This window comes from Musca autumnalis, unplaced genomic scaffold, assembly GCF_047663935.1.
Source record: "Musca autumnalis isolate F117 unplaced genomic scaffold, ASM4766393v1 scaffold_1, whole genome shotgun sequence".
In the NCBI taxonomy this organism is placed as follows: domain Eukaryota; kingdom Metazoa; phylum Arthropoda; class Insecta; order Diptera; family Muscidae; genus Musca; species Musca autumnalis.
Window position 1 is genome coordinate 234,873,695 of NW_027411644.1, and position 26,547 is coordinate 234,900,241.

General features: G+C 40.2%; 1 protein-coding gene across 5 annotated transcripts in view; it reads right to left on the reverse strand.

The window, feature by feature from the left end:
- Positions 1 to 26,547, reverse strand: part of sima (HIF-1 transcription factor component sima) — a 519,843-nt gene that overhangs the window by 397,380 nt on the left and 95,916 nt on the right. For all 5 annotated transcript variants that reach the window (XM_073960486.1, XM_073960484.1, XM_073960485.1 and 2 more), the window contains 2 exons: positions 24,492 to 24,658; positions 24,322 to 24,428 (listed from right to left, as the gene is read on the reverse strand). In XM_073960486.1, coding sequence (XP_073816587.1) covers positions 24,322 to 24,428; positions 24,492 to 24,658 — 274 coding nt within the window. The remainder of the gene's footprint in view (positions 1 to 24,321; positions 24,429 to 24,491; positions 24,659 to 26,547) is intronic.

Here is a 26,547-nt window from a genome sequence, read left to right on the forward strand (position 1 = left end):
AAAGAAAGGGTGCTTCTTTAGACCCTTTCTAAAAGAAAGGGTGCTTCTTTAGACCCTTTCTAAAAGAAAGGGTGCTTCTTTAGACCCTTTCTAAAAGAAAGGGTGCTTCTTTAGACCCTTTCTAAAAGAAAGGGTGCTTCTTTAGACCCTTTCTAAAAGAAAGGGTGCTTCTTTAGACCCTTTCTAAAAGAAAGGGTGCTTCTTTAGACCCTTTCTAAAAGAAAGGGTGCTTCTTTAGACCCTTTCTAAAAGAAAGGGTGCTTCTTTAGACCCTTTCTAAAAGAAAGGGTGCTTCTTTAGACCCTTTCTAAAAGAAAGGGTGCTTCTTTAGACCCTTTCTAAAAGAAAGGGTGCTTCTTTAGACCCTTTCTAAAAGAAAGGGTGCTTCTTTAGACCCTTTCTAAAAGAAAGGGTGCTTCTTTAGACCCTTTCTAAAAGAAAGGGTGCTTCTTTAGACCCTTTCTAAAAGAAAGGGTGCTTCTTTAGACCATTTCTAAAAGAAAGGGTGCTTCTTTAGACCCTTTCTAAAAGAAAGGGTGCTTCTTTAGACCCTTTCTAAAAGAAAGGGTGCTTCTTTAGACCATTTCTAAAAGAAAGGGTGCTTCTTTAGACCCTTTCTAAAAGAAAGGGTGCTTCTTTAGACCCTTTCTAAAAGAAAGGGTGCTTCTTTAGACCCTTTCTAAAAGAAAGGGTGCTTCTTTAGACCCTTTCTAAAAGAAAGGGTGCTTCTTTAGACCCTTTCTAAAAGAAAGGGTGCTTCTTTAGACCCTTTCTAAAAGAAAGGGTGCTTCTTTAGACCCTTTCTAAAAGAAAGGGTGCTTCTTTAGACCCTTTCTAAAAGAAAGGGTGCTTCTTTAGACCCTTTCTAAAAGAAAGGGTGCTTCTTTAGACCCTTTCTAAAAGAAAGGGTGCTTCTTTAGACCCTTTCTAAAAGAAAGGGTGCTTCTTTAGACCCTTTCTAAAAGAAAGGGTGCTTCTTTAGACCCTTTCTAAAAGAAAGGGTGCTTCTTTAGACCCTTTCTAAAAGAAAGGGTGCTTCTTTAGACCCTTTCTAAAAGAAAGGGTGCTTCTTTAGACCCTTTCTAAAAGAAAGGGTGCTTCTTTAGACCCTTTCTAAAAGAAAGGGTGCTTCTTTAGACCCTTTCTAAAAGAAAGGGTGCTTCTTTAGACCCTTTCTAAAAGAAAGGGTGCTTCTTTAGACCCTTTCTAAAAGAAAGGGTGCTTCTTTAGACCCTTTCTAAAAGAAAGGGTGCTTCTTTAGACCCTTTCTAAAAGAAAGGGTGCTTCTTTAGACCCTTTCTAAAAGAAAGGGTGCTTCTTTAGACCCTTTCTAAAAGAAAGGGTGCTTCTTTAGACCCTTTCTAAAAGAAAGGGTGCTTCTTTAGACCCTTTCTAAAAGAAAGGGTGCTTCTTTAGACCCTTTCTAAAAGAAAGGGTGCTTCTTTAGACCCTTTCTAAAAGAAAGGGTGCTTCTTTAGACCCTTTCTAAAAGAAAGGGTGCTTCTTTAGACCCTTTCTAAAAGAAAGGGTGCTTCTTTATCCCTTCTAAAAGAAAGGGTGCTTCTTTAGACCCTTTCTAAAAGAAAGGGTGCTTCTTTAGACCCTTTCTAAAAGAAAGGGTGCTTCTATAGATTCTTCCTAAAACAAAAAATACTTCTATAGACTCTTTCTGAAAGAAATGGCGCTTATATAGATCTTTTCTGAAGGAAAGGCAGCATCTATAGACACTTTCTGAAAGAAAAAGTGCTTCTGAAGATGCTTTCTGAAAGAAAGGGTGCTTATGTAAACCTTTTCTGAAGGAAAAAGTGCTTCTTTAGAACCATATTGAAAGAAAGGGTGCTTCTACAGACCATTTTTGAAAGAGGGCTTCTGTAGTCCCTTTCTGAAATATAGTGTGCTTCTATAGATTCTTCTGAAAGAAAGGGTGCTTCTATAGACCCTTTTTGAAATAAAACGATATTCCATAGGGTCTTCTGATGATAGGGTGCTTCGATAGACCCTTTTTGAAATAAAACGATCTTCCATAGGGTCTTCTGATGAAAGAGTGCTTCGATAGACCCTCTCTAAATGAAAGGGAGCTTCTATAGACCCTTTTTGAAAGAAAGAAAGGGGGCTTCTGTAGTCCCTTTCTGAAAGAAAGGGTGCTTCTTTAGGTACTTTCTGAAAGAAAGAGTGTTTCTATAGACCCTTTCTGAAAGAAAGAGTGCTTCTATAGGCCCTTTCTGAAAGAAAGAGTGCTTCTATAGACCCTTTCTGAAAGAAAGAGTGCTTCGATAGACCCTTTCTGAAAGAAAGTGTGCTTCTGTAGAACCTTTCTGAAGGAAAGAGAGCTTCTAAAGACCCTTTCTGAAGAAAAGAGTGAATAGATGAGTAAGGTCCTCCTTCTCTACGTTTTATAAAGCAATAGGCAGGTTTGTGGAAAGCTATGCGACATCAGTGTGGTTTTATAGACCCTTTATGAAATAAAACGAGCTTCCATAGGGTCTTCTGAATGAAAGGGTACTTCGATAGACCCTCTCTAAAAGAAAGGGAGCTTCGACAGACACTTTCTAAAAGAAAGGGAGCTTCCATAGGGCCTTCTGAATGAAAAGGTGCTAAAAAGGGGACTTCCGTAGACCCTTTCTTTCAGTAGACCCGTTTCTGAAAGGAAGGCTGCTTCTACAGACCCTTTTCAGAAAGAAAGGGTGCTTCTATAGACCATATTTAAAAGAAACGGTGCTTCTATAGACCGTTTCTGAAAAAGGGTGCTTCTATAGACCGTTTCTGAAAAAGGGTGCTTCTATAGACCCTTTCTGAAGGAAAGAGTGAATAGAAGAGCAAGGTCCTCCTTCTCTACCTTTTATAAAGCAATAGCCTGGTTTGTGGAAAGCTATGTGACATCAGTGTAGTTATGTAAACGTTAGGGCATCGTGGTGTGGGATATTCAAAACTTACAGAATATTGCCCTGAGGACTGCAACAAGGTGCCACCTTAGGACAGCTGTGGGTCATCGTCATAAAGAAGACGAAGAAGATTTTACCGGTTCATCAGCACAACAAGATGTCGTCGATGCAGTACTTTCTCGAATGCCATGAGCACCCCTGCCACAATCTTATGGACAGGCTTCCCCTACCCAGACACGTCAGAAAAGATCTTCTTGATCTGGAGAAAGACGTCCTAAGTTATGAACGAGACGCCCTAGATCATTCACACTTATACAGTTTTTATCGGCGAGTCTGAACGTGGTGTCTTACGAGCACTTGTACAGGAATTTTTCATGGCTAAAATACTCAGAAAATTTAAGCCAGAATTACATTAAGGGGATTTGCTGCCGCCAAAAATTATGATGTTCTGGTCAGGGATTGAGCCGCAGACGGACGTGCTTATCACTGCACCGCGGTGACGTGTGACAGGCACGTGGGGTATAAAAAGTGAACCTCTATATCAATGAGCCTACACTGATACAATTGAGCGGACGTCAAAAAAGTGATGGTTTGAATTCGTACCATTCCAATGCAGCAGATGAACACTGACAACGCAAACACGAGTGATTTTAACACAATTAGTTAGATTAAGACGACACAGATCAGATGTCTCAATTCAAACTGGGTCCCAATTAAAATATGAAAAAAAACGGATGTACTTAGAAAACCCAAGGTCGATATTACTGATTTTCATGAATTGCGATAAAACGGGAAACGCGTCGCAAAATACACCTAACGGTGACGATTAAAAACACATGTAGCTGTCACGAAACTAGAGAGGAGTTTGGTTGTGAGCTTTAACAAGACATCCCAGGACTCTTTTTTAAGCTTCGAAATCATATTATAAATAAGAAACTGAAAAGTCCTTAGAAGCATAACGTGAGCATTTTAAAGGGTTTTGAATAACCAGTAGATGGCTGAAGAGACATGGAGAAGTATTGTAACTATTTTAAAATAAAATTTCATTATCGCAATCCTCAGAAATAAAATTAAATTTAAAACGGAAAAAATAAAAATTCCTTTTTGTGTTGCCACACTTCGGCATTGTTACTTAGCATTCTCCGAAAAGACAAAAACGTAATCTCATTTTTACGATTGTCTACATGACATTTGTCGCTGTAATGATGTTCACACACTTGGACTTTTGAAGATTTTCTTTACTTTTTAATGGTGTTTATGGTTGAACAAAATTGCCATTGTCATGTTGGTCGGTCTGTGCTGTTGTTGTTCAACTGACTGACCATAAAAAGGAAAGGAAACAACAAACAAGCGCCTGTAGATTATGGTCAACAAGCTAGAAATAATGGTTGGCTGCCTGGCTGGCTTGGCTAACTGGAAGACGACACTTAAAATGCAACTCAAGCTAAGGAAATAAAATAATCTCATTGTAACATGTTAGAGCTCCTCTAACTCTAACTCTATCTCAAAAAGGACACATAGAGTGTCTGTGAATGAGGCCAATTGTTGTAGTTGAAAATGTACATTTTTTATTAGCCTCCAAATGACTTTGACTTTTTTTGGATGATTTCCGAAAAGAATGTGATGACTCCTTTGTAGTCCTTGTAGTCAGCATACAGATTGTTAGGAGTATCATGTCTAACAGAAGAATTTCAAATTGTATGTGCATGCAAAAGCCTGGTGGTGGTGGTAGGACCTTTGGTCAAGTATGCATGTATTTGATTCACCATTTCTGTGAAATCATTGCTGTTACTCGTGGCGACCATGCTTTTATGACATTTTTATGCAACGTTTGTCATTTGTTTATAATAAAAAAAAATAAAAAAGTTTTTAAATAGTTTTTTTATTTTCTTCTTGAATTGAATAAAAAATTACTTTTGTTGAGAAATAATAATTTAACTGAGAGTTGTTGGTTTTGGATTCATAAAACTTATATTAAGTTATGGACTCGTCATTACTCAATTCAAAAACAAATCAAATTTACATACTATACTTTTTTATTACTTGAATTATTTTAAATAATGTCGAATTTATGCAAAGCGTTTCTATTATTGTAGTCCATCAAGTTTCGTCTCCGGCTATATTATCATTTTCCCATAATAGATTCCTTAAACATGTTATTAAAGGAAACACTATACGCATCTATCCAAAAAAGCTTCTGAGTACTGAGCATTTAGACTCTGGAAATATGTTACAATTGACAAATTTTCAGCACCTTTAAAATTCAGATGTGTACAAATTCGTATGTACACAAGTGGATACAATGGGATGTATCATAAAAAGGTCACGACCCCATACATGCATTTCGTTAATATTTAATTGAAAACCAGTAAGGAAAGGATCATAGTCGGGCGGGGCCGACTGATTTCTATATTTTCTTATTACTAGAGAAAATTCCGTCACACATTCAAAATTTCATCAAAATCGGACGTATATAGCGTGTTTGGTGCAGCAAATACTCCAAATCGGCCGAAAATATATATGGGAGCTATATCCAAATCTGAACCGATTTCGATATAATTTGGTACATTTATTTATAGACCTAATTCCGTCATAAATTCCAAATTTCATCAAAATTGGACAGATATAGCGTGTTTGGTGCATCAAATGCCTCAAATCGGACGAAAATATATATATAGCTCCCATATATATTTCGTCCAAATCTGAACCGATTTTCACCAAAAGCAATAGCGTTCTTCGACGGCTAAAAAAAATGATCTGGCCCAATTTTCAGCCAATTCGGACAACAAAAGCGACCTGTACGTTGCGAACGGACGGACGGATATGCATAAATCGACTCAGAAAGTGATTCTATGTATATCCCTAGAAGGAACTATGGGTCTATCTCTTTTCCTTATGCATGTTACAAACAAATGCACTAACACCTAATACCCCTTACCACAGTGTGGTGTAGGGTATAAATACGATTCCTGAAACCCATTATTGTATCGTCCGGTTTATTATGCTGCGATGGACGGAGGGTGGCCCGTAAGTATGGTATTTACACTGTAGCCCTGTACTGCATCAGTGTGAATGCTATCTAAGCCTGCCTGATAGCCCTTTTGTGCAGAGGTTCTCGTTTATTCCTCCTCACGGGTGAGGAAACCTGTCCATTAAATGGTGACAGCGATGCTCATTGCGATTACACCCAAGCAGGTACTGTGTATCGAGAACATCCTGTTGGGTTGATGCACCGGTAAAACCTTCGTCTCCTCATGAAGATGGTGCACTGGTGTCATGAGAAGGCAACCTGTTGCAGTTAGTTATTCCACTGCGTAGCGCTAACATTTGTATACCACGCTGGTGCCGCTTAGCTTACCACAGACCGGTCTATTGATCTGTAAAAGGTTAACAAGGTTTCTTTGTCAGCACCCCAAGTGCTGCCGGCCGTCGACTGGGTACCTTGCTTCTACTTCTGAAATACCTGTGCCTTGCCGAGCGACTTAAACATGCTATCGAACGTTACACCCACATTTTTGGGGTAGTTAGTGGTCGGAATTAGTACACCACCGAGCCGCATTTCAGCCGTCAAAAAAGTGAACAGAGTGGCAGTTGATTTAGCGTTGATGCCTCATATGAAAGAACTGCACTAAGCCACCTATACAATTTATCACATAAGTCATCGACGAAAAGAGCCGATGCCAAGATTGCACAATCGTCCGCATTTGTTGCCATCTGGAGGAGGTGGAATACAGGAGAGGTAGAGCTTAAACAGTTTCGGAGATATCACACCACCTTGGGGAACTCCCTGTTTCATTGTTCGGGGTTTGGACTTCTTGTTCCTGAATTCCACGTATGACTGGCGTCAACAGATATAATTGATTATCCAACGTTTCAAATTTGGACGGAGGGTTGTCTGCTCGATGTCCTCAAACAGCGTGGAGTGCTTGACAGTATCAAAGGCATTTGAAAAGTCAAGCGGCACAATCACTGTTCTATCACACTGCTTAGTTAGCTTGAGCCCTCGACTAATACGCGTGGAGATAGATGTAGATGATCGGTAAATGTATAACTATTTCTGACACTGTGAAGGATTAAAGCTGCAAGGGCCTTTGTACGGGCGGCAAACACGAAATCGGTCTATACGATCATTGCCTGGCTTCAGTAGTGGGAAAACACTGCAAGTCTTCGGGAACGATGTGGGTGGCTAATGACAGGTTGAGAATTTTAGTGAGGGCCGAACGCTTTGGATGATTTAGCGTTCCTGATGACATTCGCAATAAAATCCATTATAAATTGAGGTGGTTCATCCTCGCCAGGAAGAGATTTAATGCGACGTAGACTATTTTCTTTGTAATGTCACTACTGGGGTGCTCGACAATTAGTCGATTAAAATAACTTGAGCACCTCTTCCGATCTGTCAGCGTAACGTCGCCAAACGTGATTAAGGTCCTATCTTCCTTCTTTCCAGGGTTCGAAAGTTACTTAACCGTTGCCCACAATGCAATTATTCCGGCTTCAAGGTTGCAACTCTTCAGATCATTTAATCACATGTTCCGCTTATGACTTCCAGTGTCAGCTCCCTGACTCTGGGGTCAATGGGGTTGGCACGACGAAGCTCATCACGCTCATTCGCTGATCCCGTTTCCTCTGCTGGGAAGTTTGGTCTCACTTCGCGCATTCGACCAACAGGTATATGGCGAGCTATTGTAGCAGTGATGATGTCTCGGAACGTCCTTCCTGCTATCCGAATATCAATAGGCTTGGGCAGATCTCTGAAGCTGTGATTAGTGAACTCCCTAAAACTCTGCCAATTAGCTTTCTCATGGTTAATGGAAATGTGGCGTTCTGTAGTGATGAAATCTGACGGTCTGCTGATGGAGACAAAAGAAACGACGGGTTGCCAGGTGACGTCATTTGTCAAACCAGTTGACACGATGGTTATGTCTGGCAAACTGTAACACTCTCCGCTATTTCAGGTAGGTGCGTCCTCATTGACCGTGCAAAATGTAGAGCTATCATTGTGATCGACCAGCACCATACCCTCTGGTAATTTCCGAGGACCAAATGCCACAACTCATGATGATTTTTAAAGTCCCCCCGAGGACCAGAGGTTATGATCTTCCAAAAAAGGGATAATGTTGTGCCTATAATCTGGAGTATAGATATTTATCGGAGAGATATATAAGTTCAGCAACTCTACCTCGGCAGTTCCACACCTGACTGCTATCCCCATACATTACATGCACTTGTCATTATAGTTTAAATATGTAGTTGGTGATGACCCCTCGATCAGATTACGAAAAGCTTTGGTCAGGTCCAATTCGACTATTGCTGTTCTGTAACACGACGTGTTCTGATTAGGACCTCGGCTGATATATGTGGTGCTTCTGGAACCCATGTTGATGAACCTCAACTGAATAGCACACTCTGATGCTGGGAAGAAGCAACGCCTCAAGAATATTCGCTACTGGTGACAAAAATAAAATCGACCTGTTTGATTCACCATTGCTGTCATGGCTTAACTAGCGGGACAACCCTGCCCATTTTTCAGGCCTCGGAAACTTTAAGGTTGGCTATCGATGAGTTGAAGACTTTGCTCAGATACTCGACTGCTAGTTCATCCATCTGCTTTAGCATTGCCAAGCGCTTTGGATGATTTTGCCCTTCGGAAAAATATTACCCACCGTAAACTGTTCTCATCGTAAACTGTGGTGATTCTTCCTCGACTGGAAGAGATCGCAAACGACGCAACATACTTATCTTCCTCCGCGCGTTATTGTTGTGCTCAATAATTGTCGTCTAAAATAGCCCGGTTACCTGTTTGGGTCTGTGATGCCGTTAAACAGAACACCCTGGGTTCAATAACGCCTTCCAATGCTGCAGCACTTGAGATTCCCTAACCATTTTTTCCATTTATGCTCATCGACTAACCTATTGACAGCCAATGTCAACTGTCCGACTCTGGGGTCGCTGGGGATCGTACGGAGAACGGTATGACGGTCCTTCGCTAATACCGTTGCCTCTTCTGGAAAGTGCGTTCTTATTTCAGGTATCCCACCATGATTAGAGAAGAATACCTAACATGTCACCTGGTATGACGAATGGCGTTACTTGGAAAAACGTCATTTCCCTTGGAGTCAGACCTTCTTCCTATTGTCATTTCAATCAATAGACGATCTGACTTCATAACCTCTGAAGGCCGTACTTTACTTAACCATGGAAAAACCAATTGACAAGGATTCAGAGAATTCACCAAGGACGTTTCCGAGAACCGACCAATTCTTCTGATGTTCGGGTAGCAGAGATGAATTTTTGCGATCGCAAACGACGCAACAGACCGTCGACCCGTACGTTATTGGGGTCGTGTGTCGTCAAAAATAGCCCGCGCGTCTGTTCGGACCTGTCATGCTGTTAGACAAACGTCCCTGGGTTCAATAGTACCTTACAATGCTGCATCACTTCAGATTCCCTAGCCACTTTTTCCATTTGTTTTCACCGACTAACCTATTGACAGCCAATGTCAGATGTTCGACTCTGTAGAGAACGTTATCACGGAGAACGTTATCACGCTCTTTCATTAATACCGTCTCCTCTTTTGGAAAATTAGGTCTTATTTCAGAGATTAGACCAGAACCAATATGGTGAGGAGCTGCAGCAGTAATGCTGTCCCGTTCAGTTCCCTGAATCGTTGATTGGCGATTTCTCTAAATCCTTGCCAATTGGCTTTCCCATGGTTAAGGAAAGTACGGCGTTCAGAGGTTATGAAGTCGGGTGGTCTATTGATGCAGATGGTGATAGGAAGATGTTCCGACCACAAGGAATCATTCGTCAGGTGATACGATAAATACGTCAGGCGAACTACGACAGTCTCATCTAATCCTGGTGGGATTGTCCTCGTTCACGTTGCAAAATCTGGAGCTATATACCTGGTCAGTCAGTACTGTGCCTCTCTAGTCGTTTCCTAGGGTGAATTGCCATAGCTCATGATCCTCATTCAAATCTCCTAATGTCAGTCGGTTTTCGTCTTGCAACAGAGCCCTGACGTCAGGCGAATAACGTGGGACACAAATACTAATCAGTGGAATATACACATTTCTCGGCGGTTCCAAATTTGACAACTATCGATACAATTTATGATGAATCCGATTATCTTTTGATAATCATCGTAATTACAATGGCAACTAGACAGGCTTCAGAATTTATCTATAATCGCTTCAGGCATCTGACCACTTTTCTGTACTCGGGTGGGTATCAAAGAGAAACTGTCGATATATACAATAACATGAGACCTAAGAACCCATCCCTTTTGATGCAGCAAAGCAACATAGAAAAATTTTAATAAAAATACTTCGGCAGATACTAAATAGCAATAATTACAACAATACACGAGTTTACCTGCCTGCTAGAAAAATCTTCATGTCATTTCTAGTCCATAAAAAGAAAGTTTTTTATTTACGTTTGAAGTGCAGTCATTGTGTGATAAAAAATGCATAACTTCATAAATATGAAAATGAAAAGACACTGAAAACGATGAAAACGACTAAAGTTGTGCTGCTGCTGTTCGTGTCCGTCCAAGCGGCTATAAAAGGTAGAGCTAACACCTACTAAACAAACGAACATTCAGGTGTCATTAAACTAAACAAATATTATAACGGTGTAATAAACAGAGACAAGGAAAAATGCCAAACTACTTGCTTGACAGCAGAGTAGCAGTAGTCCAAGTCCAGTTACTGCGAGCGAGTAGTAAATAAAAATAAACATTAAACAATAAAAAAATGGGAATGAAGCAACTAAAGGAGTCTGAATTCCAACCCCTTCTGGTTTTATTTCGAGACATTGTCAACCTCCCATAAACCTCTAAAACAATTTTGTGGGTGTCGAGAAAGAAATTATTACACGCAATAACTATTCTGATGAGAAGTAACAGCAACAACAACAACGACAACAACATCATCGACAATAATAATTCTAAAGTTGCGTTGTTTTATTTCTTGGAAGAACAACCACAACAGCAACAACAAAAAAACTAACAACAATAATGAGCATAGTTAGCCATTTTTTGAAGCATTGTCAGCAACAATTCCCATTGTAAGCAATAAAAATTAATGACAAAGGACATTTACTCCTGCGGACTTGGAGCATTCATTCGAGTGTTCGTTCTGTCTCATTGGTCAATTTCATTTCATTAGAACGCTTTAAGAAGAGATGTAGAGGGGAGGGAAGATTGAGTTAATAACGACAATGACAATTAGTACGGCATTTTGAAGGTAATTATAATTTAAATGGTAATATAACAGAGTGGGAGACGATACATTATCAGTGTAAATGACGTTTGCACTTTTCATACGAACAAAGAGGACATCATTTGGGAAGTAAGTGATTAATTAGTCCAATTTATAATTCATATTCAACAGCACGAAGTCATTGTGATACAGACACAAGCTTTAGATTTTTGTTAAATCGATTGCTTAGGGCGGACTTTTGTTTTTTTTTTTGGAGTCGGGTATACTCGGTTTGTCTTCTAGGGTTCTTTTTAAGCCCTCTCGAAAAGGAACGCATTTCACTTCTGCATCTAAAATACTCAATCTGTGGGGTATGTAGGAATGGTTGATCCGACCAAACCCAAGTGAGGGACCATAGATAGCAACACACAGTGTCACGACCGTGGCCAAAAATGGTCAAAGCCAAGTGGTGCGGAATACAAATTTATTGTTATCAATATGTGGATCTACATCCACAATTCTCGGTTGTTGTTGTAACAGTGTTTTATTATTATGTTTGTAGTTTCGTTCTCCTGTTCAATCTGGCTCTGGGTATATCTCCAGTTTCAGGAAAGTGGCTACTTCGATGGGATGTAACCACAGATACACAGGAATTAGATGAGTAGGTTTGGAGGGGCAGTTGAATAGGTGCTTAGTATCGTGCGGGCCAATGCCGCATACTAGGCAGATGTCTTGCACGTTGCGATCGGTATCGGTGGCCAGCAGATGGTGATTGGGATGGCTCTCACGGTAACACCCGAGTAAGTACTGCAACGATCTCATTATGTTGTCGTACTGGAAGAATCTTTAACTCCTCATGTAGATGGTCCACTGTAGATTTGAGGAGGCACCCTGTTGCTGTTCTCAGGGCGGCGTTGTTACAAATTTGAATCTTATCCCACTGCGTGTCACATAAATTCGGGGGCCAAACTGGCGCCGCATAGCTTACCACAGACCGACCTATCGCGTTATATGTGGTGGAGATAAAGAAACCTTGCTTTATCTGCACCTCAAGTGCTGCCGGCTAGGGACTTGAGGACCTTGTTCCTACTTTTCACTTTATCGCAGATAGCTGTGGTATGCGAGGACGACGTGAAAGTGGTGTCGAATGTGACCCCTAGAATTTTGGGGCAGTTTGTGGTGGGAATTCTGCTACAATCGACCCTGATATTCAACTCTCTTCTATAGTGCGCCGTCCATGTGGTGAACAGAGTGGCCGTCGATTTAGTGGCGGATATCTGCATATTCCTCGCGTGAAAAAAGGTGGTAAGATCGGTTATATAGGAGTTCAGTCTCTCACAGATGTCATCAGGGTAGGTACCTGACGCCAGGATCGTACAATCATCCGCATACGTTACGATCTCAATGCCGTCTGGGGGGCGGAATACAGGAAAGGTAGAGGTTAAACAGTTCCGGAGATATCACTCCTCCTTGGGGAACTCCCTGTTTCACTCTACGGGGCTTGGATTTCATGTTCCTGAATTCCTCATACGACTGGCGACCACACATACAGTTTATTATCCAACGTTTCAAACTTGGCCGGAGGGTTGTCTGCTCAATGTCCTCGAACAGCGTTGAATGCTTGACAGTATCAAAGGCTTTTGATAAGTCAAACGCCACCACCACTGTTCTATTATTTATTTATTTATTTATTTATTTATTTCATACTGTAATACAAAGCCTTTATGGCCAAAAAATATATTACATTTTGATAATACCTGAAATGTTAATCATAATACATATAATTAGATATCGTTGGCTCCCCAGCCCTTTTTTACATTGTAGTTATTTCAAAAATAAATCAATTTAGTCCTATTAGCAATAACATTACCCAAAGTCTTATTGTACGATTTGTTATTTATAACTAGTTTGTGAAAGGTATATATCAAGGAAGAATATCATTATATTATTAGTGTTTATGTAAAATTCATTGCATTGGTAGAATAAAAACTATATAAGCAGCCATTTATTCCGAACGATTAGACAAGTGTGCCCTAATCTTAAGTCGAAATGCATTATTAGAATGCGAAAAGATACGCAAATCAAGTGGTAAATAGTTCCAGCACCTGGCAACTCGCACCACAAACGAGCCTTCAAACCAAGAGTTGTGTATAATAGGAATCATTATTTGAGTATTTCTGATCGAGCCCAAAAAAGTAAACAGATTACACAAATTCTTAGGAAATCCTGTTTTCACAACTTTATAAAAGTGTAACATATTACGTATATCAACATAATCTCGAAATGAACACCCTAAAAACTTAGTTACAAAGCAGGAAATATGTTCGCGTGTGCGAATATTGTAAACAAATCTAACTATAGTATTCAGAATACGATCTAATTTCAAAAAAATAGTTTCATTCGCACCTGATATAATCTCAATAGCATATATAATTCTAGGCATCAAAAGTGAATGAGCAATTATAATTTTAACCCAAGAGGGTAAAAAAATACTAGTTGAATATAACTTACGCAAAATATAGTAAATTTTTGATTGAATAGTATCTATATGGAATCCAAATTTTAGTTTATTATCCAGTACAAGTCCCAGAGATTTATGACTATCCACTACCTCAACACTAGACTGTCCTAAAGAAATATTAAGATTTTGTACTTCAGATCCAAAAATAATGGCCTTAGTTTTCAGGGGGTTAATTACTAACGAATTATTTTGAGTCCAGCTCAAAGTCTGATCTAAACAATTATTGATTTTATTTTCCAAATCAATTATATTATTTTTATTCGAATTGAAAAGGATAAACACATCATCAGCAAATATATGTAACGAACATATACTCATATCAAGGTTTTCTGGTAAATCATTCATGTAGATAATAAAGAGCAATGGACCCAAAACGGAACCTTGGGGTACTCCAGATGCTAAAGAAATAATATTGGATTTCACTCCATTTAATTCCACAAACTGCGACCTGCCACTGACGTAGGACATAATCAGTCTACATGCAGAAGGAGAAAAGTTAAACTGATTCCTAAGTTTTAAAATCAACAGTTCATAATTAATAGAATTAAAAGCTTTAGATAAATCAATCGAGACTAAAGCAGACATACGATTATAATTGCTATGATACCTAATACAGTCAGTCAAATACAAAAGCAGTGATGTTGTGTTATGACCAGAACGGAAAGCATACTGTTCATTAATCAGATTTGTCCTAACCTTTGAAATAATCTGACTTCTCATTATGTGTTCGCAAGCTTTAGATAAAGCGGGGAGTATGGAGATTGGTCGTAAGTCATCTGGATCTCGAATAGTAGATACCTTAGGAATTGGTATAACCCGTGCAACCTTCCACGAAGAAGGAAATACAGATGAGGTTAAAATTGCATTGAATAAGTCAACTAGTATATCAGACACATAAGGAAAAACCTTCTTCAAAAATTCTATAGATATATTATCAATCCCTTGAGATTTAGATTTTATTTTTCCTATAGCATTTAGAACCTCAACAACACTGACACATGAAAAAGAAAAATCGTTATCGTTTTCGATAAACGATGCCCAATTTACATCTACATGTCCCTGTGACACTCCACAGGATGCAAAGGAAGTATTAAGTGTTTCAACATCACAGTTATTTTGTAAATTATCTTCTCCCACACATCCATGACATCGAAGAACCCTCCACAAGGTTCGTGTGTCCATATCCCGAAATTCCCTCATAAAATATCTACGTCTTTCATTACGTATAGTTCTCTTAGCTTTATTGCGATATTTAGTGAAAACCTTCCAATTTGAATCTGTGCGATCTTCAAGAAAAGCCTTGTAAGCCAAATCTCTCAAATTCTGGGCCAATAATATACTCCTCGATCTAATCCAATCACAATCTTTGGACTTAATACGCCTTCGAACTACAGGAACATTCAAATAAAGGTCTTCTAAAAGTTTGGAAACAATAGAGCATTTGTCATCAACATGTAGAGTAACGTAAAATTCATGATAGTCAAATGATGACAAGCACTGAAATATCCCATCCCAATTTATATTTTGAAAATCGTAGAACTCAACAATTTCTTCTGAAATATTGATCATAAGATCAAAGCTGGCAAAAATTAACGCATGATGCGAAATAGCAGGACATTGCAATTGACTTGTAAAGTAGGACTTCACATCATCACTAATAAGAATAAAATCAATTAAGGACGAACCGCCGTGAACCATGTCATAGTGGGTGGGTTTTGAATTATGTAACACTGTAAGATTTAATCTGAGACAAGTAGAGCGTATAATAGAAGCTCGAGATACTGAAAACATGTTGCAGTTAAAATCCCCAACCACAATTATGTTGGAGTAATTCAAAAACAGATTAAGGTGTACTTCTTCAAACTTAGATATATCTCCTACAGGTGGTAGATAAACTACTCCAAAAAGAATTTTTGTAGATCCAGACATAAGTTCAATGAACAGCGATTCACACTTTCCAGCAATAGTGCTCTTAAAAACCAACTTATGTTCCAACCTTTTTAGCACATAGATGCCAACCCCACCCCCTCTAGAATGTGGACGATCATTCCTATAAAATTTGTAACCAAAAAGATCCACCGCCCTAGAAGAAATTTCTGACTTTAGCCAGGTTTCTGAAATACCAATAACGTCTAACAAAGACCCAGATAAAATAGATCTTAGCTCATTAAATTTGATAGAGTTATGAGACGGCCTCATGCTTTGGCAATTAATGTGCGCTACATTGAACTTGTTACTCAAAGGTCTTAAAATCGACTTCAAGTAACAGTTATTACTAACAACAGGACCTAAATTATTATCAAAAGACATCAAAATTTAATAATGTAATTGAATTGGGGAACCAACTAATAATCCATAAAACAATAAAATATATCATTAATATACAATGTTACAGCTGATTATTATTATTAAATATTGTATATAATCAAGACATCAAGAAATAACATTTGCTTCAAGTTCAAAATATGTTGTATAAGTCGATATATCCGACTATAGCTCACCCTACATCATCTCAGTGTCAAAAATAAACAATACATGGTTTTCTGGACAAAATTATTCTTATAAAAAGCAGAATTAAAAATATCAATTATCAATTAGAGATGGAATCAAGTATAGTTGTAGGAATAGACCAGACGGACCACGGACCAAAAACTTACCCAGATATATGTATGATGTAGGGTATAAAAAATCTATATTAAAACACAAAAAGTAAAGTTAGGCCAAAACTGGATCCGCATTAGCTAGGAGAGATGTACATTGTTCCAAGTTACATAAGTCATCAGTTCCATTAGGAAAGAACAGCTTAGCTCTCAGCTTATCCGCATTAAGAATTTTAAACTTTTTTATCAGCCCCTTTTTTAGCAACTTTCTGCAAATCAAGTTTAGGTCTGCCGCAGCTGGCGAATAATGATCATTTAGGTATACGCGTTTGTTAATATCGGATCCTGGACCTTCAACAATATCAGACATTTTCAGGGTTCTGGTTTTAAAGTACTCCTTCATAATTCCATCTCGAATATGTATTGAGTTATATTTTATTAAAATCATTCTTCGACCATGCATGTAGCATACATGGCTTATTTCATTTCTGGATACATGAATTTTGAAGAAATCTGCCAATTTTACTGCTATATCCACAAGGTCCAATACATCTTCAGGCAAACCACTTACAACGATATCACCTCTATTCAATCTTCTGTACAATATATTATTCTCAGCCTCCAACTGGGAGATTTTAGATGCATGAGAAGAAGAAACGTTTTCTATTTTCTTGTTACACTCAACAATATCGTGCTTCATTTCTTTCAGGCAAGTAGTCATCTCTGTTTTTATTTCACCAAGAGCCGCTTTAATACTATTTTGTTCAGATTGGTAGTTTGTGAATAAATCATCAAATTTTTTATTTAACACTTGAATGTCTTTAGCAACACCCTCCTGGTTAACCCTACTGTCTAAGTTAGAGTCGCATGTACTGCAAATGTAGATTGTTTTTTTAATTGCTTTAAGGGCATTTAGCTCAATGTCGGTGATGTTGACACATAAAGGATGATACCATTTAGAACAAATTCTACATTTAACGCCTCCGTTTTTTCCTAGGTTCGCATTGCAAGAACCACATAAAGTCTTAGCAGCACCAGGCATCATAAATCTCGTAAACAAACAGCACAATAAGATATATACAATACACGGCCGATCCTGGTTGAGTCCTCGACAAATATGTGTGGAGATGGCGTGCAGCGCTGTTGTCATGCTGTGCTGCTTACGGAATCCATGCTGATGATCGGCAACTTGATAGCTATTTCTAATGCTGGGGAGGACTAAGGCCTCAAGGGTCTTCGCTACAAGTGACAAAAGCGAAATCGGCCTGTACGATTCACCTTTGCTGGCATCCTTGGCTGGCTTCAGTAGGGGGACCACCCTGCCCATTTTCCAGACTTCGGGAACAATAAGGGTGGCTAGCGACAGGTTGAGAACTTTAGTGAGATACTCCACTCCCGGCTCATCCAGCTGTTTCAACATTACCATGGAAATTTCGTCAGGGCCCAACGCTTTGGATGATAATTCTCGGTAGGAAAGTTTTATATTTTTTATAGTAATTGGTCACCGTTAATATGAACTCGCAATACGACAAACACAGGCAAGGAGTCAATATCTCTACGGCCGGTTCTATGTACCATACATAATTGAGCCGATGAAACATCATCTGTGTCAGAAACTACATGTTCATCTTTATTTTTATTTTGGGAGCGTTGTGTCCCAGCTCCAATCTCCAGATTTTTCTGATCCATGCTGAGATAAAGAATAACTTCGAGCAAAGGTTTTGATCTGGTTTTCACCGTTGCATCCACCACAGGTTGGTGTCTGTGAGATTTAAGGGGTGCCGTAAATGGGTATATGTTAGGAATTATTCAGTCCTGATCTTCCTGAGGGAGTATAGGGATTATGTTACTTCGTCCTGCGTCAACTTGACCCCCAGTAAGCATTCATCGTCGTCATAAGATTATGAAACTCATCCGCAATCTCCCCAACAACAGTACCAATATAGCTGTTGCAGTTCCTCCTGACCTGTGGTTTAACTGCTATAGTCTTCGTGGGAAGATGAATAAGACGGATGAAAATCCAGGACCAGTTTGTCACATTCGCAACCACCACATTGAAACTTCGGTGAGATGCAATAGATGCCGGGATTGGGCCCATCGCAGGGGTTGCTCTGGACTTGTCCATGTGAAGGACTACGAAGGGGACTACGTTGCTGCATGCCACGTGAGTACAGCTCCCAGTGAGTCGTCGTCATCAAAGTACGAGATGACGGATTCACCCTAACAGCAGCCGTACACGCAGGTGTTCTAAGCCCTGAAAATGCATCGTTTTTGCAATTTATATGCAATGGACTCCGAGGCAATATCGAGGAAGAAGTGGATTTCATGAGTCGGAAGAACATCAAGGTCGCGACGGTGGAGGAAACCAAGCTTAAAACACACAACATCGTTGTGATGATTACAACGTACTGAGGAAAAATCGCAGCAGAAGTGGAAGTGGGGGATTAGCACCAGTCTATTCAATACAGACTGGCTTCAATGACTCGAACATGAAATGTATGGGGGTTAGCAGTGAGGTGTGGAACTGCCGAGGTAAAGTTGCTTAACGTTTACATCCCGCCGATAAATAGTTGTACTCTAGGTTATAGCCCAAGATTAGCCCGCTTTTAGGTCATCTTGAATTGTGGCATTCGAACCTCGGAAAAAACAAGAGAGTTAAAGATCGGTCTGAGCACATTGAAAGCTATATGTTTTGCACTGTCAATGAGGACGCCCATACCAGAATTAGTGGAGAGTGTCACAGTTCTCCAGACATAACCATCGTGTCACCTGTAGTGGGATTCTGCAACTCATTTTTCGAATTAGCGACAAAAACCGGTAAAATAAAAATGCTTATATTTTCGGTAATTAACGAACATTTTTCGGTATCTTAACAACCAAAATGAAGTTGTCACTAAGTCCTACCGCTAGCAACAGTGTTATCAACTTTTATTAATAAATTTCATTCATAATTTTGCATTTTAATTTTGCCGATTTTTGTCGGTAACTCAAAAAAATAGTTACAGAATTCCACAACTGCTCCGACAAATGACGTCATCTGGCAACCCGTTGTTTCTCTTGGGTCAGACCATCTACCCATAGTTTTCTTCATCAGCAGACCGCCCAACACCAACACCTCGCAACGCCACCCTTTCATGATTTATGAAAAAGCTAATTGGCCTAGTTTCAGAGAGTTCACTAATTACCGCTTCAGAGATCTGCCGAACCCTTCTGATGTTCGGGTAGCAGAAAGGACGTTCCGAGACATCATCACTGCTGCAGCTGCTTGCCATATACCTGCTGGTCAAAAGCCTGAAGTGAGACCAAACTTCCCGGTAGAGGCGACGGGATTAGCAAATGAGCGTGATGACATTGTCGTACCAACCCCAGTGAGCTGACACTGGAAGTTAAAAGGTTGATCGGTGAGCATAAATCATCTGAAGAGTTGCAACATTGATGACAGAATGAGTGAATTGTGGGCAACGGTTATGTCAATCTCGAACCCTGCAAAGAAGGAAGATAGGGCATCAGTCACGTTTGGCGAAGTTACGTTGACTGATCCGAAGAAGTGCGCAAGTTATTTTAATCGACAGTTTGTCAAGCACCCCTGGAGTGACAGGGAGAAGAGAAGAGTACTACGTCACATCAGATCTCTTCCTGCCGAGGATGAACCACCACAGTCGAAAATGGATGATGTTGCGAATGTCATCAGTAATGCTAAATCAACGAAAGCGTTGGGCCCTGATAGTATCTGTATGTGCCGGGAGTGGAATATCTCACTAAAGATCTCAACCTGTCGCTAACCAGCCTCATCGTTCCCGAACTCTGGAAAATGGGCAGGCTGGTCCCGCTACTGAAGCCTGCCAAGGATGGCAGCAAAGGTGCATCGTACAGAGCTATTTCGCAAAGACCCACAAATCGCGATAGGTCGGTCTGTGGTAAACTATGCGGCGCCAGCGTGGTTTGCTAACGTAAGTGATACGCAATGGGATAACTTACAAAGCTGCCAGAATGCTGCCCTGAGAGCAGCAACAGGGTGTCACCTCATGTCTTCAGTGAACCATTTGCATGCGGAGACCAAGGTCCTGCCGGTGCGTCGACACAACAGGATGTTGACTATGCAGTACTAGCTTGGATGCCGTAGCCACCACCCAAATCACCATCTGGTGGATATGCCCGAACTCCCCGGGCGAGTTAGGGAGGTTTTTCGTGATCTGAAAGGGAAGGCACCACAGATATAAAAGAGGACGCAGCACCAAAGTGGTATAATGCTGGCTGAGCAGATTAATAGCTCTACGTGTTACACGGTCAATGTATAGATTGTCACACTTCCCCTGATATAACCGTAGCGTCACCTGGTCTGACAAATGACGTCACCTACTAACTCGTCGTTTCTCTTGAGTCATAATTGGCTCCCTCAACAGACCTATTTCACACACCTTAACACCGCATCAATCTTGGAAAACTAACTGACCTAGTTTCAGAGAGATCACAAATCCCAGCTTCAGAGATCTGTCCAACCCTTCTGATGTTCGGGTAGACGATGCAGCACTTGCTTGGATGCTGTAGCTGCCACCCAAATCACCATCTGGTGGATATGCCCGAACTCCCCAGGCGAGTCAGGGAGGATTTTCGTGATCTGGAAAGGGAGGTCCAGAGATATAAAAGATAACCCCTAGATCAACGTTCTTATCAGGCAGGTTTAGAAGCCTATAGAATATCGACCTCGATGATCACCAACCACCTGTGGCAGCGGAAGAGCTACAGCTGCCAAGGCAAGCGAGAGTCGTGTTGGCACAACTAAGATCTGGTTGGTGCAGCCGCCTCAATTCTTACTGGGCCAAGATTGACGACACGCAGGATATCTGCCCAGCATGCGGCACCGGTCAGCATACTACGCAGCACATTTATAACTGCCCAACCAACCCTACTAACCACTCTCACTTTGGACTACTCCTATTCAGGTGGCGCCCTTTCTGAACTTGGAACTGGAGGCAGAGCCGAATCAATGAAATGAAGACACATACATTTAGAAACTGCTACAACAACAACAACCAGCGGTAACCGTTTGTTCGGCACTGCCCTAGACTCATGAATCGAAGGCACAGACTGTTAGGTGATTATAATGTCCAATATTTTTCCCAATTCTCCTTCAAGACACCTATACTTTGGGTAAATACTCCAGAAGTCCTAAATGGCTTTTTATTCTGTGACAAGTAAAACAGTATCAGTCGGCTTTGCCGACAGAGATATACCCTCAGCCTGTGTGGATTGAAATACTTTTTTCCCCAAAAAATTGTGTATTTAGGAGGGTTTTCAAAATTTAGGGCGTATGAACCGACAAAAGTATGGATAGGATTAAAGCTCAAAAATTTGCGAGGATATCGATAGATAGGGCTTTTTTATCACACTAGCCTACGAAAAACATAATATCGCTGTAAACAGGGCCACTAGGAAAAAAATATCCAAAGGATCCTCGAACCACACAAAACTATTAAACATTTGTGTGGGGGTACCACAAGGATTGGACAGATAGGGTCTAAATTTGAACATAAACTAAGTTTCGACAATATTTAGAGATCCAAAGTTTGGACTTAATCGGTTGCTACGTCTATGAGAAATGGCGCGTAAAATTTTAACGAATATTTTCGAACTTTTGTGAGGGAGGTACCGGAAGCAGTGGACCTATAAGCACGATATTTGAATTTCATCTAATATTCGAAGAAATATTACAATATCCAAAGTTTGGACGAACGCAGTATTCGGTTCGAGCTCTCCAGCCACTACATATGGTGCCATAGTTGGTTTTTACAACTTTCGAGCTGTTTTTTCAAGAAGTATGGACTTGCCCCTAAAAAACTTTTACTGCTGTAATTGAGGCAGCGAATGCAAGTTGCTTCAACAAAAATCAAAGTGATTCGAGAGCAGGTCTTAAAGTGAACTTATCCGCAATTTTGTGTGGAAGGTACCCGAAGGAGTGTACAAATATAGTCTATACTCGAACCTGATCTTTATCTCGTAGATATATAGGGATGTGTATAGACCAAATCGGTCACTCCCTTCAAGAGTTATCGTGCGCACAATTTTTACGAACTTTTGAACTTTTGTGGGGGAAGTACCCGAAGGAGTGGACCGATATGGCTTATCTTCGACCTTAAACTAATTTTGGACAAAATATTACGAAGGCCAAATTTTTGACCGAATCGGCAGATCCGTTCGAGAGTTATCTTGCGCTCCAACCACTACATACGGTTTTTTGTACCTTTCAGGCTGTTTTCTCAGGAAGTATGGACTTGCCCCTGATAAAACTTATACTGTCGTATGGGGGACCGTAAATGCAAGTTGCTACAACAAAAATTTAAGCGATTCGAAAGCAGGTCCTAAACTGAACTTTTCCGAAATTTTGTGTGGGAGGTAGCCGAAGGAGTGGACCGATTTAGTCCATATTGGTACCTCATCTAAGTCTGGTAGAAATCTTACGATATGCAAAGTATGAATCAATTCGGTTACTTCCTTCCAGAGTAATCGTGCGCACACATTTTCCGAACATTTCTGAACTTTTGTGGGGGAGGTACCGGAAGGAGTGGACCGATATAACCCGTTTTCGAACTCAAACTAAGTTTGGATAAAATATTACGAAAGCCAAATCTTGGACGGAATCGGTTGATCCGTTCGAGAGTTGTCGTGCGCTCCAGCCAGACAGACGGACGGACGGACATGGCTAAATCAACTCCAAATTGTCTGAAACACATTTCGTCCAAACATACTTGGGGTCTAAAACCATTATTTCGATGAGGCACATTTTGCACGTATGAAAGTGAATATATCCTCGTTAGCATAAATGCTGAGGGTATAAAAACGGTGCTCCTCTGTTTTCGTAATATAATAATTCATTCAAATTTGAAGAACTTCGACCTCTCTTTCTAACCTTCCTTTATATCGCTTTTTTTACTTTGTCCGCACTTTCCTCCTATTTTACATATCGGTTCAGAATAAACACATTGGACCGACCGACCATTGGTCTCTGATTGAAGTAACTGTCCTACAACTACACATCCCAAGAAGTTATGAATTTGATGAGGTATGAGGTTTAAGAGAATTCGAACATATTTTGGAATCCAACACCAACATCTGTTTGGAAGTAGATAATTTAAAAATAGTCAACGCAACATCAGTCCGAGATCACAACCGAACTTTGCAGGATTTAAAAAAATTAATATAGAGAACTGAGATACATTCCAGACATCAACGGCATGGTATTCATTTTAAAATATAAACGGAATGCTCAATTTACTTCCACATTTCTACCTATCCCTATCCGTCTATCTATATCCACCAAAAGGCTATTAAATTTAAACATTAAACTTAAAAGAGGACAAATGCGTAGAATTAAAAAAAAAAATCATTGCAATCATTAAACTAGGAATGCATTCATTAAAGGACACACGTTGTCCCTACCAATCTTGCAGTTTCCCTGGCATGTAAGTGACAAAACTAATTATGAGCAATAAGCAAGTTGGTCCAGCAGGAAGCAAGAGGACAGTAGACAATTACAATGTCTAGATGATGAGTTTTGTTATGGCCAAGTAGTTAGTTGATGTTAGCTTTCATAAATATGCTCATTGAAGGACATTATTAGCAACCCAAAGGGACATAAGAGACAGACAAAAAGAAGAGAAAAATATTGAGAAAAAAAGTGGCAACTTTGTGGGTATGTGATATTCGTTTTTTTCTCCTTTCTGCCATGGGACACATTGAATAGCAAAGCATAAGTAAAGTGGAAATGACAAGCAAAGCATAAGTACGATTTGAGACGACAAACAAAACATAATGTTTATATATCTCCTTCCCAGCCAACATACCTTCATTTGTATTCGTCTAATGTTAATCTAATTAGTAAAACATTATATTGTAATTTATTTAATTTAACAGACATTAAAAGAAAGTGAAGTAAGAAGTAACGAGACAAAACCAAAACAAAAAAAATCTCATAAATAATTTATTGTCTGGTTGGCAGCTTAGAATGTAGTAAATTACATCTTTAATTCTATTTACTATCATTCATTCTCTTTTGCAAAGTTGTTTTCTACCGAATAAAGTTTTTTGTGGAAAATTATGTGCATAAATTAACTTACCATTTTTAAATGTCACCATTAAACTATCCGAATCGATGCCATGATGATAATTAAATAGAGATGTATCAAGTAAATCTTCAGGTTTATAACCCAATAAATTAAACATTCTGTAATGAAGAATAAAAGCGTTATTAGCAATTGTTAGAGGACGGCTTTCTTTGAGTACTCACTTTTCATCTGCATATACAAATTTCATATCCAATGAATGTTTGGTTAGAAATGTGGTGCTGCCCAATGGTACCTCAATATTGGAGGGATGGGGAATTGGTCTACCCATGGCCACCAAAACACGATCACCTTTTGCATTGACCACCAAATGTCCAGTGATGTGTATGACCTAAAAATAAGGATAGATTATTTAAATGTAAAACCGATGTATAGAAGTGATTTTTAAAATCGGGTGTACTTTTGAGGTGAAATCAATTTTGGCAACTTTTCTCAGTACACATTTTACTCTCTCTCTCCTAGTTCAGAATATACATATGTTTTTTAGAATATCCCACATAATGCTACATGGGGGTCTACATATTTAAGGACATAGAACGGACAACCCTCCGGGCAAGTTTGAAACGTTGGATAATCAATTATATGTGTGGACGCCACTCGTACGTGGAATTCAGGAACAACAAGTTCCAGTCCCGTAGAGTCAAACAGGGAGTTCCCCAAGGTTGGGTGATATCTCCGGAACTGTTTAACCTCTTCCTCTCCTGTATTCCGACCCCTAGACGGCATTGAGATCGTAACGTATGCGGATGATTGTACGATCTTGGCGTCAGGTACTCCTATTTGACTGATCTTACCACATTTTTCCACGCGAGGAATATACAAATATCCGCCACTAAATCTACGGCCACTCTGTTCACCATAAGGACGGCAGAGGTGGAACATAGTTGAATGTCATGGTCGATGGTAGCAGAATTCCGACCACAAACTACTCCAAAATTCTAGGGGATCACATTCGACAGCTGCGCATGTCACAGCTATCTACGACAAGCTGACCAATCCCACGGCAGCGGGTTCTTACGTACCGGATTGACCCGAAACCAAAAGTGTTTCGGCCAGCGGCTGCCAACCCAGCATTATATGCTGCTACAACAACAATAACAAGCTGAGATAGGTCGGTCTGTGGTAAGCTCTACGGCGCCAGTTTGGTCCCAGGGATTATGTGATACGAATTGGGAAAAGATTCAAACCTGCCATAATGCCGCCCTGAGAACAGCAACAGGGTGCCTCCTCAAGTCTTCCGTGGATCATCCCCCATCTGTCGCAGCTGAGAAGCGTCAGCTGCCACGACAAACCAGAGTAGTTTTGACTCGACGCTGGGAATATTGGAGTCGCCTAAATTCTTATTGGCCGGAAATCGACCTCGCCGTGCAAGACATCTGCCCAGTATGCGGCATGGGCCCGCACGACATAAAACACCTTTTCAACTGCCCAGCCAATCCTACTCATCTAACTCCAGTGGATCTGTGGTTACATCCCATCGAAGCAGCCACTTTCCTGGAGCTGGAGATATATCCAGAGCCAGATTGAACAGAAGAACGAACATACAAACATAATAATAAACACTGTTACAACAACAAAAAGCTGAAATGAAGGAACATGGTCCTCAAGTCCCTAGCCAGTAACACTTGGGGTGCGGATAAAGACACGTTGTTGACAGCATATAACGCTGCCAGTTTGGTCCGCGAATATAAGTGCAACGCGATGGAAAAATATTCAAGCCTGCCAAAATACCGCCCTGAGAACTGCAACAGTGTGCGTCTTTATGTCTTCAGTGGACCATCTACATGAGAAGACAAAGATTCTTCCGGTACAGTAACACAATGTTATGCTTTCGCTGCAGTGCTTGTTCGGGTGTTACGCCAAGATAAACAAGCGGTCCTCGGAGAACATCCCACATTTATCGCAGCTGAGTAGCGTCAACTTCCACGACAAACCAGAGTAGTCTTTGATCAACTACACTCGGGATGATGCAGCCGCCTGAACTACTATAGGGCAACATGTGGCACAGGCCCGCACGACACCCTGCACCTTTTCAGGTGACCTGCGAAACCTACTCGTCCAAATCCAGTAATTTGGTAGTTACAACTCATCGAAGCGGCTACATTCCTAGAACTGGAGATAAACCCAGAACCAGATAAAGCAGATGACGAACATACAAACATATCAAATACAGTTACAACAACAACAGGCCAAACTTCTTGAGTAAACATTGCTCATCTC